Source organism: Helobdella robusta (genome assembly GCF_000326865.2).
Source record: "Helobdella robusta unplaced genomic scaffold HELROscaffold_8, whole genome shotgun sequence".
NCBI classification, from domain to species: Eukaryota; Metazoa; Annelida; class Clitellata; order Rhynchobdellida; family Glossiphoniidae; genus Helobdella; species Helobdella robusta.
In genome coordinates, this window is record NW_008705459.1 from 195,035 (window position 1) to 208,513 (window position 13,479).

The 13,479-nt window shown below is 30.8% G+C and overlaps 2 protein-coding genes across 2 annotated transcripts; one reads left to right on the forward strand and one right to left on the reverse strand.

The window, feature by feature from the left end:
• Positions 1–1,816: 1,816 nt before the first annotated feature.
• Positions 1,817–4,590, forward strand: HELRODRAFT_165294 (hypothetical protein; the record flags this gene model as incomplete). Its single annotated transcript, XM_009031921.1, has 2 exons — positions 1,817–2,633; positions 4,307–4,590. The coding sequence occupies 2 exons, from the start codon at positions 1,817–1,819 to the stop codon at positions 4,588–4,590; spliced, it is 1,101 nt and encodes a 366-aa protein (XP_009030169.1).
• Positions 4,591–12,647: 8,057 nt separating this feature from the next.
• HELRODRAFT_165296 (hypothetical protein) lies at positions 12,648–13,404 on the reverse strand (the record flags this gene model as incomplete). The annotated part of the gene is made up of 2 exons (XM_009031922.1): positions 12,648–12,742; positions 12,954–13,404. The coding sequence occupies 2 exons, from the start codon at positions 13,402–13,404 to the stop codon at positions 12,648–12,650; spliced, it is 546 nt and encodes a 181-aa protein (XP_009030170.1).
• Positions 13,405–13,479: the final 75 nt, after the last annotated feature.

Sequence of the window (13,479 nt, forward strand, 5' to 3'; positions counted from 1 at the left end):
ACTTCTCGTCACTATGCTAACTATGTACACTTCAACTACGATAATACACAAACAATTTTATTCATAATTTTTCTTTTAAATTTTTTCGTTTATTTTCAACAATATAATAAGTTAATTTTTAAAATATAGGTTGTTATTCATTTATTTATTCATTTTAATATCTAATATTCTATTTTCTATTTCTTATAATTTACATTATTAACTCCTCATTTGGTTTTACAATCTAGGCTCCGACAATGGCATTAGCCGAAACGGCCGTCAGCCAAACTTCACAGTTTAATAAAGTTGAAACAAAACAGCTTCGTGTTGTTGAAATTCTATTTAAAAAACTTCTAACTGCAAAATGGGGTGTAATCTTCAACCGAACATGTTTATCTGAGAACCTCATACCAAATTATATATATATATATATATATATATATATATATATAATATATATATATAATACTTTTTTTAAAAGAACTAAAATTATATATATACATATATATACATATATATATGTATATATATAACTGTCATATTTTGAAGAAACCACATAACTTACAAAAACGAGTTGAAATTGAAGTGCTCATCGATCAAATTTTAAAATTGAATAATGATAAGAAAGTCATCATAAATCAATCGCTCATCCCTGACCTTATTTCAGAATCCCATAAAAATAGAGGTAACTATAATAGTAAAATACTCGACAAAGAACTTATAAATGCTGCCAAGCAACTTAAATCAAACAACAATATAACCATTCGAAAAGCCGACAAGTCAGCGTCATATGTTTTGATGAACACACCCGAATATCTCCAAAAATTAAACCAACTTCTTTCCGATTCCACAAAATTTAAAAAGATCTCAAAAAACCCCGTCGATGATATCAAAAAACAGCTCAACACCATAATTAACCGCATCAATAATAATAGTTCAATAAACTCATTGGTGATTTCTCTCCCGGTTACATCTATGGTAACGTAAAGACACATAAACCCGACAATCCCTTACGCCCTATAATTAGTCAATGCCCAACTCCCACTTATCACATCGCAAAAAATTCTCACACCATATGTACCTGACAATTATTGTGTCAAAAGATCAACTGATGTCATCAAATTGTTGAAAGCAAATCGAGATTCGGGAACGATGGCTTCATATGACGTCGAATCTCTTCACAAACGTGCCGGTTGATACTACAATACAATACATACTTGATCGAGTATATCGCGATGATACAACTCCATGTTTGGATATTAGAGAAGAGGATCTAAAACGTTTGTTAGAAATATGCACGAAGCAGTCACCGTTTGTATGCCCCGCTGGACACATGTACGTGCAAACCGATGGCGTAGCTATGGGGTCTCCACTGGGAGTCTTGTTCGCAAATTTTTATATGGGAACAATTGAATACAAAATCTTCAAGCGTTATCGTAAACCTCTCGTATATTGTAGATATATCGATGATATATTTGTCATAACCAAATTTGAGAGAGATATAACACAGCTGAATAAATTGTTTCACCTTAACTCATGTTTAAAATTTACTGTGGAAAAAAGTAATGACAATAAATTGACCTATCTTGATATTTTAATTGATCAGTTAACACCCAACACATTTCGCACATCTGTTTACGTCAAACCAACCAACAACGGGATATGCATGAAAAGAAATAGCGAGTGTCCAGATCGGTATAAGAATAGTGTGATAATATCGTATGTCAGACGGGCATATTCACACAGCTCTGAACCACTTGAATTTCGTAAAGAACTCGATAAAATAAAACAATTCCTTGTCAACAATAATTTTAACAATTCAACAATAGATAAAATAATGACCAATGAAATTAGAAAGATTCAAAATAATAATATTAAGGTAAATGATAACAATGAAAACGTTAAAAACAACTCAAGTTATAATCACAATGTAACCGACAATGATAACCACGTTTCTATCGATCATAACAGCCATAACAACACAAGCAACACTGACAACAACACAAGAAACAACACAAACAACAATGACGACAATATAAGTGATAATAACACGAACAATAATGATAGACGTATTATCAATGATCATGATAATGATAACATAAATAACAACGAAAACAATGGTAACCATGTTACTATTGCACAAGTCATTGTCGATAACCTAATCAACAACGACAACCATGTTATTTCCAATAATCTTGTCAGTAATGTAAACAACTCAAACAACGACGTTGTTGCTGATCATGTCGGTGACAATGATGCAAACTCTATTACCAACTCCAACAACAATAACAGCGACAATAACGATGACCATGTGGATCATGTCAATGATAACAACACAATCAATGACAACCTCGTTATCGCAAACTCCATTCATAACAATAACAACAACTCAAACAACAATACCGACAGTGCAAAATTAACTTTATTTTATCGTAACTTAATGAGCTCTTCGTATAAAGAAGACAAATATATAATTAGAAAAATCATTAAAAAAGGAGTCCATCCAGTTGATTCTAATGAAAAAATAAACCTTCTTATTTATTATAAAAATTTTAAGTCGCAACAACTACTAATAAAAAATAGTCCCAACGTTAAACTAGCAACAACACAGCACTCCCACGTCATCTACCAATTTCTATGTCCTCACGAAGACTGTTGGCTTCGTCCATCTTCTTATATTGGAATGACTACCACAAAACTGACACGCCGTTTAACCTGCCATTTGAACATCGGAGCTCCAAATCAACGCTACCATGACTGCCACAACCAGCAATTATCCCGCAAAATATTAGAAGATAATACTAAAATATTAATGAAAGACACTAATTTTAACAGACTACAAACTTTAGAATCCCTATTTATTAATATTTATAAACCTAATTTGAACAAACAAATTTATTCCAATTTTATTTTACCTTCATCACGAAATGTTTAATTTATTATTATTATTATTAACATAATATTGCACATATAATATATTTTATTATGTTATATTACAAAATAATTGTTTATTATACTTAATTTAACTACTTACGTTATCTAACTTTAATCGTTACGTTACTTTCGCGCTCAACTCTTATTACGTCATCTGACAGTTTATTGTTATGTTTTATTTGAATTAATAACACCGAGATCTCCATTCCTTCCATAATGCTTGTAATGCAAGATTTTTATAAATTTGTTGTTTTAACGGATTATTTTAAACCGTTGCAAGATTGAATTTAAAATAAAAAAAAACATAAAATAAAAAAAAACAATTGTTTAAGAAAAATAAAATAAATTTTTCTGTGAGACATTTCATAGTCATTGTTGACAAACGGTTTTTTTAATATATAGGTATTCAACAATGAGTTGTTTGATTTTGTTTCACATTCTACTGTTAATTATTGGTAAGAAAAATACTAAAAATTCCTGATTAATTATAAAATGATACATTTATTATAATTTTTTATGATATTTTACAGCAGCAAATTTAATAATAAACACTAAGCAACACAAGTTATTGTTCAAGGATTTTAGCTATCTTAAGGGCCCATATTAATCTAAACTTATTTAGTAAGCTGTGTGCTCCAATTTTGTTGAATCTCCAATTTCATTTGTTGAAAATGAAAAAATTATTTGATCAATAATGTTTATTACAAAAAAAATATAAAAAGAAGGCATACGATTAATGGTGTAGATGATGACTTACAGAACACTTAGTTAAAGTGAAAGTTTGTAATTAATATCTTCATAACCTATGATAGATGCATTGAGGATTTAGGTATATACAAATCTAGTCTGGCACAGACCTCCACAGCATACAATACAACGAAGCGGGTGTAAAGTTTTGGTTCTTAGCTCAATTTGAATTGATTAAGTTTTGTTTTAAATTATTGTTTTTAGGCAAGCAATTCTGAAAATATATTTTTAATTTTGACTACCCACATACTCTTTAATTATACTCCATTTTACTCTTTTTATATATTAGAAAAGTCTATTTTGCGTTTGATATTCAAATATGAGTGCAGCAAGGGGAAGAAATTTAGATTGTAAACTTAAATAACATTTTTGGAAGCACGTACAATTTTTTGATAATTAACCACTTCTGTGGAATGAAATAACATGTACATGATTTGAGAAACCGATTCAAGTTTAGGCGAATAGTCTTTAAAGAGGTTATAAAAAATGTTCGAGATTTTAAAGCTACCCTAAACAAAATTTTTATTTTGCCCATTGGATAATAAACAAATAAAATTATAAATGATTCCTATTTCAATTAATTTATGATCCTATTATCCGTAAATCTAACATAATAATATTTTAATTTATTACATTTCCCAAATAGGTACACAAGCAAATGACGTGACCGCTTCTATAAAACCGCTGGCTGAGGCTTTCATCGTATCAGGTTGCAGCGGAAAGTACATACCGGCTCGAATAAGTGGTGAAATAACAGTAACCGAAACATTAGCGATTGAATTAAGACCGACGACACTTGCTGAACAGACTTTCTTTGTGAGTTTGAGCAGAAGCGGTGCTTTAAGCGAGTGGAAATGTGCCGACCGGTTACCTTCAGAAAAGATGAGTTGGGCCGATTATGATTTCAGAGAGGATCATTTTGTTAGTTGACATTTTTTAAATTTTTCAATACACGATTGCACGCATTAACTTGGAAAAATGTCTTGAAAACTCGAAATTAACACGTGATTACATATTTTAGGCTAAATTTTTAATGAAAACTTAAACGATAAATAATATAAATTCTGCAACAAGACCATTAACAACCTTAACATTAATGTTACAACCACTACAATAACAACCATTATAATACTCGTAGAAAAAAGACATCCGATAATAAATTTTCAACAACGTGCAATTGGAATCCTTCCCACAAATCAATTTAGAAACAGAGAAGTCATCAATAATGATGACACGTAGAAGTGTCATTGCACAAAATTGAAGATCGTAATAACTAATTAAATCATTGCAATCATTATCGATTAAATTAATATTAAAGTCACCTACAGAATAAATATATTTGCTTGATTTAGAGATTTTTAATAATAAAGAATTTGAATCATTTATAAAAGTTATTAAATCAATACTGGGAGGAAGATAGACAACATATATTGAATAATTTTGACCGTCAATGCCTAACAATTTAATAATAAGTAGTTCAAAAGAAGGAGAATAATAAATAAGGTCATCACAAATAACATATTATATTTTAAGAAATTTGAAACAAAAATTTCAATGCCAACCCCAATAGCAGAGACACGATTTTTAAAAACAAAAGTAAACCCAGGCAGATTAATTAATTTATCATTATACTCATTTAGCCAAGTTTCTGAAATACAAATCAATTGAAGACGATTATTACAAGCATTGACAAGGGTAGCAAGTTCTGTCATTTTTTTGTATAGACAGACTTCTACTGTTGATATGTAGAATTGAAAAAAAATAAAGAAAGTCAATGAATTGATCAACGTCTTCAGGTTGTAGTAGAGGAGAAAAATTGAGAACGGTGTTAAAAAGAGTATCGATCAAATTTATTTCAATATTATTCTTAAAGATGTGATGATTATAATTTTGTTGATTATTATTAAACGATGAAAACAAATTAGAATTAGCCATTGTTATTGTTGGATAATTTTGACACAAAGCTGGGGACTGATTGATGGTTCTGCGAGTTGAAGAAACACCATTCATGTAAGATGACACCATTTGTCCAATTTTTTTCATTTATTACATTGTCGAAATCTAATTCTAAGAACAAAATTTTGAAGGCAGCACTGGTTTTGACGTCAAAATTTGGACAAGATGTGTTGTTAGTATTACTTTTTTTGTTGAAAACAGATTTATTAAGAGGATTGCATCATATGGTCGTAACGTTTATTGACTTCAAATGGTTGATCACGTCATCTGAAGTACACTGGTCTAGTTTAACAACGTAAACAATTTTCTTGATGTGCTAGTTGTTTGTTTGCCGATAACTTTTTTGCATTTTCTATTTTTATTTTATGCTGTGCAATTTGTGATGTGTCACATTTAACAACCATAGGTGGGAGCATTCTTGATTTGACCTTTTGTTTACCACTTTGCACCAGTGTGAACCCATCATCCTTCTGAACACTATCATCTATTGTAATATCGTTACTATATCTGTCAGCCCATGAAAAGTTTATACTATTTGTCGGCGTACTTGGTGTTACATTATTTAAATTTGTGTTTTTTGCATTTACACATTCCTTGTTTATGTTTGGTTTGCAGCTGGACATGTGTGTCGAGATGTCGAGATTGAATTAAAAAAGTATAATGACGGGTTAAAAAAAATGTCGACAAACTTGTGCCTTGGCGTTTGATTTATGACAGAGGAGAGAGTATGGCACCTTGGTTTGAGGATGATTGTCAACGGCTAAACTAACTTGCAGGCGAATGGAAAGGTCATACAGAAATCACTCGACGACTGATCATCGAAAACCTAAAAGCTTCTCAATTCATGCAATTCTTCACAGACAAGACCAACAAGATTATAATGTCTACCAACGTTTCGCTTTCGTCAGCACATCACAGTCATGTTACAAATCTTGTTTCATTGGCAGATTTTCCAGAAATAACAGAAACCGAACTTAAAGGCATCATAATGAATTCTCCTTCAAAAACAAGTTCACTAGATATCTTTCCCACCATATTTTTAAGAAATATATACACTTGTTTATCTGCTTCCTTACAAGTTTTTTCAATCTCTGCCTGAAGTTGGGTGAATTTCCTGCTGGGTTCAAACATGCTACAGTTGTCCCGATTTAAAAAAAAGCCAATTGTTGTGTTTACGATGTTGCAAGCTACAGACCGATATCGAACCTTCTGCTTATCTCAAAGATCATGGAGCGCGTTTTTCTCAAGTTTTTGTTAAATCATCTAATAGAAAAAAATTTAATGCCTCTCAATCAATCAGGATATAGGAAGTTTCATTCAACTGAAACTGCATTATTGAATGTTTTATCAAGTTTATTCGCTGCTGTAGATGCTCAGAGAGTATCATTACATTCGTTTTTGGATATGTCGGCAGCGTTTGACGAAGTAATAAATAATGCATATAGATGGTTTGAATCATACTTATCAAATCGCACACAGCAGGTTTCATTTAATGACTCAGTATCAGAGGTTTCCATCATAACGTCAGGGGTACCTCAAGGCTCAGTTTTGGGACCCGTTCTTTTTCTTCTGTAAACATCGGAAATTACCAAAATAATCAGTTTCTACGGATTTGTCTGCTATGCATTTGCGGATGATATTCAGGTGCTGAGCACTAGTTTTCCTTGTTTGTTTAAAACTGAAGTTGAGAGATTTATCGGATGTTTATCAGAGGTAGGACGTTGGATGTCATCAAACTCGTTAAAACTAAACAAATACGAATGGAAAATTTAATTACTTCCGGTTGGAACGTGGCAGCAGTTGCTGAAAATTGATTTTAGTTCTGTTAAAATAGGAGATGTTGATATATCATTTGCTGATATTGCTTCCAACCTGAGTGTATTGCTTGACAACAAGTTATCAATGAAAGATCACATCAAAAAGATTTGTGCATCAAGTCTTATCCACTTTAAAAGCATGTATAAAATTAGACATTCGTTAGATAGGAATCCCTGAAAAAAAGTCTTCAGGAAAAAAAGTCTTCAGAAAAAATATCTTCGGAAAAAAAGTCTTCAAGAAAAAATGTCTTCAAGAAAAAACGTCTTCAAGAAAAAATGTCTTCAAGAAAAAAAGTCTTCAAGAAAAAAAGTCTTCAAGAAAAAAGTCTTAAAAAAAAAATTTATTCAACGAAATTACCTTCAAAAACATTTTAAAAATTATGTTTAGAGGTCAATGACAAATAAAAAATATCTCTATAAATGTCTATCGCATAAAATACACTTAAATCATTGGTAAATTTTTCCTATTTAACACAATACAGTGTCCTATGGCTCATAAAGCCTCCAATGTAGATCTTCGGCCATCTCTAACGTCTTTGCACAATCGTTCCATTCTTTCTTGGAAATATTTTGACTGTCGTTTTTTGGCTTATTTATTTGAATTCCTCGGTCAATTTGACCAATAGATGTTAGAGCAGATGTTTGATCTTTTTTGATAGCACTGATTAAAGTCCATAACGATGGATTAAAATGGCCAATTAAATTGTGGAAACTATTATTCCAACCTTCACAAACGTTATTAGTTCTTTCATGACCATTTAATGTTATCGTAAAAACGTTCCATGTTTCGGGCGGAAATAGAGCAGGCATTCGGATCAACCTAATTTGGTTGACATTATTATTGTTGTTGTTGTTCCTGAAGGGCCCTCTACCATATGTTTTATCGAAATAAATGAAAAGATTTTCTAGTCCGGGTACATCTGGAATATTCCTTTCTAGGTGTTGGAGGGCATCATACAAACGGTTTATTGGCAAGAAAGCAATGCCATCTAGCATGCCAACAAAATGTTTAACATCATCCCTCTCTTTGTAAATGGTTGTTAGACCTAGCTCTGCTATCTGAATTTGAGATAACAAATAAACAAAAAATAAAAAATCCATAGCAAAATTTCATTCAAACAGGCAAAATGACAATTGATTAAAAATAGTTAACAAAGCATGCAACTATACCTTTCTCCATGTTGACTGTGTCAAATGGAAAAAACATTCTACAACTTCTACGTTTGCACCGAAGATATCATGTAAGGCACGTCTGGGGGAAATTTCGAAGTCTAACATAACAGTGATTGGAGCCAAAATTATGTTGTGTTCTTGCGCCTTATCTTTAATTGCCCTAAAAACTTCTTCATATGACGCCTGATTTCTTGATGTCATTAGGGCATAGGCGCATGTTACATAATGGTTAAGATAGGCAACTCTAATAAAGTACAGTTGGTGAAAAATATTTGGAGACAAGCTAAAATTACCATCCATAAACCATCTGCAAATATATAATAGTTAATATATATCAAAAATAAGCGAAGTGGTTTAATTACAGATGGAACTTCAATTTCGAAGTAACTAATTAATTTAATAAGCCGCATTTTTCCTAAATAAATAAAATGTAACTACCTAGTACTTCTTCCCATTTGTTGTAATTGCACGAATGTCGAAAAAACAATTATCCGGTTGAATGGATTGGGATATTTGTCCGGGGGGTAATTGTCCTAGAACCGTTTTTGGCACATGTTGTAACACTTTAACAACCCTATAATCCATTCCAATAAACCTCTCAGATAATATTAATACACAAAGAACATAATAAAGTTATTATGATTTTTATTAATTTTTATTGTAACAAATTTTTTATGTAAAAATGTAATTTCATTTTTGTATGTATGAATATTTTAAAAATAAAATAGTATCGTTGGATTTTTTTCTGGAAGACTTTTTTTCCTGAAGACGTTTTTTCTGGAAGACTTTTTTTCTTGAAGGCATTTTTTCTGGAAGACCTTTTTGAATGAAGATATTTTTACTGAAGATATTTTTTCTGAAGACATTTTTTCCTGAATGCTTTTTTTCTGGTTACCGTTGGATAGACCTACTTTGGAAACGTTGGTACAGGCCTTCATCACATCTCGTTTGGACTACTGCAACAGTTTGTTCTACAAATTGCCGGACTTCAGTTGCAAATCGGTTCTAGGGACATTGCCGTGGCTGGTCCCGCTGTTTTGAATAACCTTCCACTTTCTCCACTTTCATTTAGTTTGCATCTTATCTTGTTCACTAGTGTTTGATTTAACCTTTCATTTATGCCATTTGAAAAAGGCGCATTCACAGCTGCAAATATCATCGTTATTTGGTTGTCACTTAGAAAGTGCTTGAATTTTTTGGAATTTATTCCAGGGTATTGATCGCTGAGGAGTGTTTTAATCTTTTGTATTTCTGTGACCTTATTTATTAGTTTTATAAAATCATGTGCATTCTGGGTCTTTGATGTTATAATAAATGCGTACCTAGTGAAGTGATCTACTTGAAGGTGTAGATATTTCTTGGTTGATCTTGAACTACCAAAACCGCCAATTGTGTCTATTGATATTTTTTCAAGAGGTCTTGTGGCCGGCCCTAGATATGACATTAAACCGTATTTGTCTTGTCCTCTTGTTTTGTTCTTTATGCAAATTTCACAGCTCTTAAAAACATCTTTTATATTCTTTGTTAAATTCTTTGATACATATATTAAACTAACAGTCTTTAGCATTTGTCCAACTCCAATATGACATAAATTCTCGTGTATTCGTTTTATAAGTCTAATACTGAATTCTTCTGTTAACATTATTTTATCTTTGTTTCTTATTTTTTTGTAGTATACATTATGTTTTTCAATTATTTTGTTTTTGTTTTTTTCTATTTCTTCATTTTTATTCTGATCTATCATAATATCCTCCAACGTAATTAAATTCACTACTTTTAATTGATTTTCTATATTTTTTTCTGGTTCCAACACGGAGTTTCGGTTTAAACAATCTGCTTCTAAATTTTTTCTTTCTGGGGAATATTTGATTTTGAAATCATACTGTGAAAGGTAATAAGTGAGGTCACCCAGCTCTTCATCTGTTCTTGCTCTCAAATTCATGTTCTCCAAAGGTTTGTGATCTGAGTAAACTGTAAATGATTTTCCTATTAACCAGTACTGCCAATGTCTCAGTGCTTCCCTGATGGCCAAACATTCTAAATATATAGCTTTTTTCTTTTTTTGTGCTTCATTAAGTTTTTTTGAAAAATAGGCTACTGGTTTTTCTTTACCATCTGTTTGTACCTGTTTCAAAATTGCACCAACGCCCTCCAATGATGCATCGGTATAGATGTTAATTGGTAGATTTTGATCATATATTTCTAGTATCGGCTGCGAACATAAGAGACTTTTTACTTTGTCAAATGCTTGTTGACATTTTTCAGACCAAACAAATTTCTTATTTTTCCAAAATAAGTTATGTAGAGGATCTAGTATAATTGCACTTCTTGGTATGTATTCGTGATAAAAATTTATTTTTCCTAAAAATTGTCTAACGTCCCTTTGGGTTTTAGGTATTGGGAAATTCTTTATTGAAATTAGGTTGTCCTTTATTGATTGTATCGAATTGTTTTGAATAATATGTCCTAAGTATTTGATAGAATTTGATGCAAATGTACATTTTTTAAATTTTAAGCGAAATCCTTCTGTTTGAATTGCTTCTAGCAACTGTTTCAAGTGTTTTATGTGTTCTTCGAAAGATTTTGAAAATACCAAGATGTCATCAATATAATTAACAGTAAATTTAGTAAGTTTATATTTTCTAAGTATATTACTCAATATTCTTTGGAATATTGCTGGTTCTGTCTTCAGACCGAACAAGTCCATTGGAAGTGTTCTTCTTGTGTTACAAATCCTGTCTTCTTTCTGTCTTCTACCCTAAGTGGTATAGACCAAAGCGGAGTTTATGTCTAGACTTGTGAAATAGTGGCAATTCCTTGTCTTTATCATTAGGTCATCAATTAACGGGAATGACTGACTGAATGATTATTTAAATCCCTAAAGTCTATACATAGTCTTGACTTTTTATTTTCTTCTTTCTTAAATGCTAAAGTTATTGGTGCTGCAAATGGACTATAGGACTCCTCTATTAGCTTATTATCTAATAATTTTGATATTTGTTCTGCTATTTCTTTTTTGTCTTTTATAGTGCATCTATATGGCCTCTTGCTGCAGTATTTATCTAATAACAAATCTATTCTTGCTTCATATCCTTTAACTGTTCCTACGTCATACTTGTCCTTGGCAAAAACTGATTTATGTCGTTGTATTAGCTTATTAATCTCTTTCCTTTTTTTTCATCTAAATGATTACTTTTATTTCAAATTCTTTTTCTTTAATATGTTTGTTAAAATTTATTTTATATTCCTTTTCATATTTGTTGACCTCGTTTTCTCTCTTGATTATTCTTTCTTCTTTTTTAATATTTTCTTGTTGAAAATTTAGTTTTTGAGTAATTTTTAACTTTTCATTTTGTACTAACTTGTATGTTTTTATCATGTCTAATCCTATTGAAAAATCATATCTGAAATGCGCATCATCGATAATGTAAACATCCACTTTTTCTTCTATTTCGAAAATTTTAATTTTTAGCTTCGTCAAACCACAAGTTTTTTTAACACAATTAATTGTAACTAAATTTTGTTCATTTACATTATTATTCTCGTTTTTTTAATTTTAGTAATTTGGAATTAATTAGAGAAACATTCGAACCTGAATCATACACTCCATATATCTCTAATTTAGAATTTATTATGAGTTTGACTTTAATTAATGGTGTTACTATTAGTTTTTTTGTTTTGTTTCATTTAACTCTGCTTCAATCACTAAATTGTTGACATGTTTTATATATCTTCTATCAAATTTATTATTATCTTTCATTTTAAACCAACATGGAGCCTCTGGATGGTAGCGTATACCTTTATTTAACCGTTCACATATTTTGCATGTAGTACGTTCTTCAATTTTGTTATATATCTTCTGATTTTCGTATCTCGTGTAGGCTCCATTCTTATTTTTATTCATCAAATGTTCACACTTTCTTACTTCATTGAATAAGTCTACTGTATCTTCTTTTGATTGTTTATTTATCTATTCTAGAACAAAGCCTGGCAATCCAGCTGCAATAAAATCCACTAGAGTACCTGTATCTATTGATGTTCTCATGTCCAGTAAAAGTTTTTTTTTTTTATAGCATAATCCACTAATGAACCATCCTTGTACTTAAATAACAAAGCATAAGTCACTTGGTTCCAGCCTTGATTTGCAAATGATTCACAGAATTTATTTTTTCATATAGACCACTCTGAGTTTAGTGTTAATTTTATAATCATAGAACTATACCAATCAGCGCAACTTTTGTCCATGAATAGTCTGAGTATCTCAATTTTTTTCTCATCTTCCGTAATATCAAAACGTAAACATTCTTTTTCAAACATCAATCCATTGGCTTGGGTTAGTATTTTTACTTGTAAATCTTTCAATTATAAACTTTTCTGCAAAATATTTCAGGTTCTGTTTTTTTAAATCTTGTGAGCTTTCAATAAATTTTGTAAATAATTTTTTCAATGAATCTGTATTTTTTCCTAAATTACCAGATGCTTGCTTTTGTTCAATTTCTTCGAGATATTGATCTCCAAATTGTAGATTACCATCTTCATCTATGTACATGTACACGTTACTTAGTTCATTTGTCATTGTAATCCAAATTTTTCTTGTCTGATGTCTTTTCTTTAAACTATTTTTTATTTTATTGTACGCAGCTGTCTTTATAAACTCTTTATGAAGACTAGCAGACTGTATTTTTTCTGGAATAGCAAACACTTTTTTATCTCTTTTCGTTATGGAGGTTACACAATATACATTTGACTTTCCATCACTCGCTGGCAACACTGCAAATTCAAATCGTAGCTGGTCCATTTTATAATTCATTTAGGTCTCTCAATAAACGGAAATGTCGTTTTATAAGAGTTTCGATTATAATTTATGATTCAA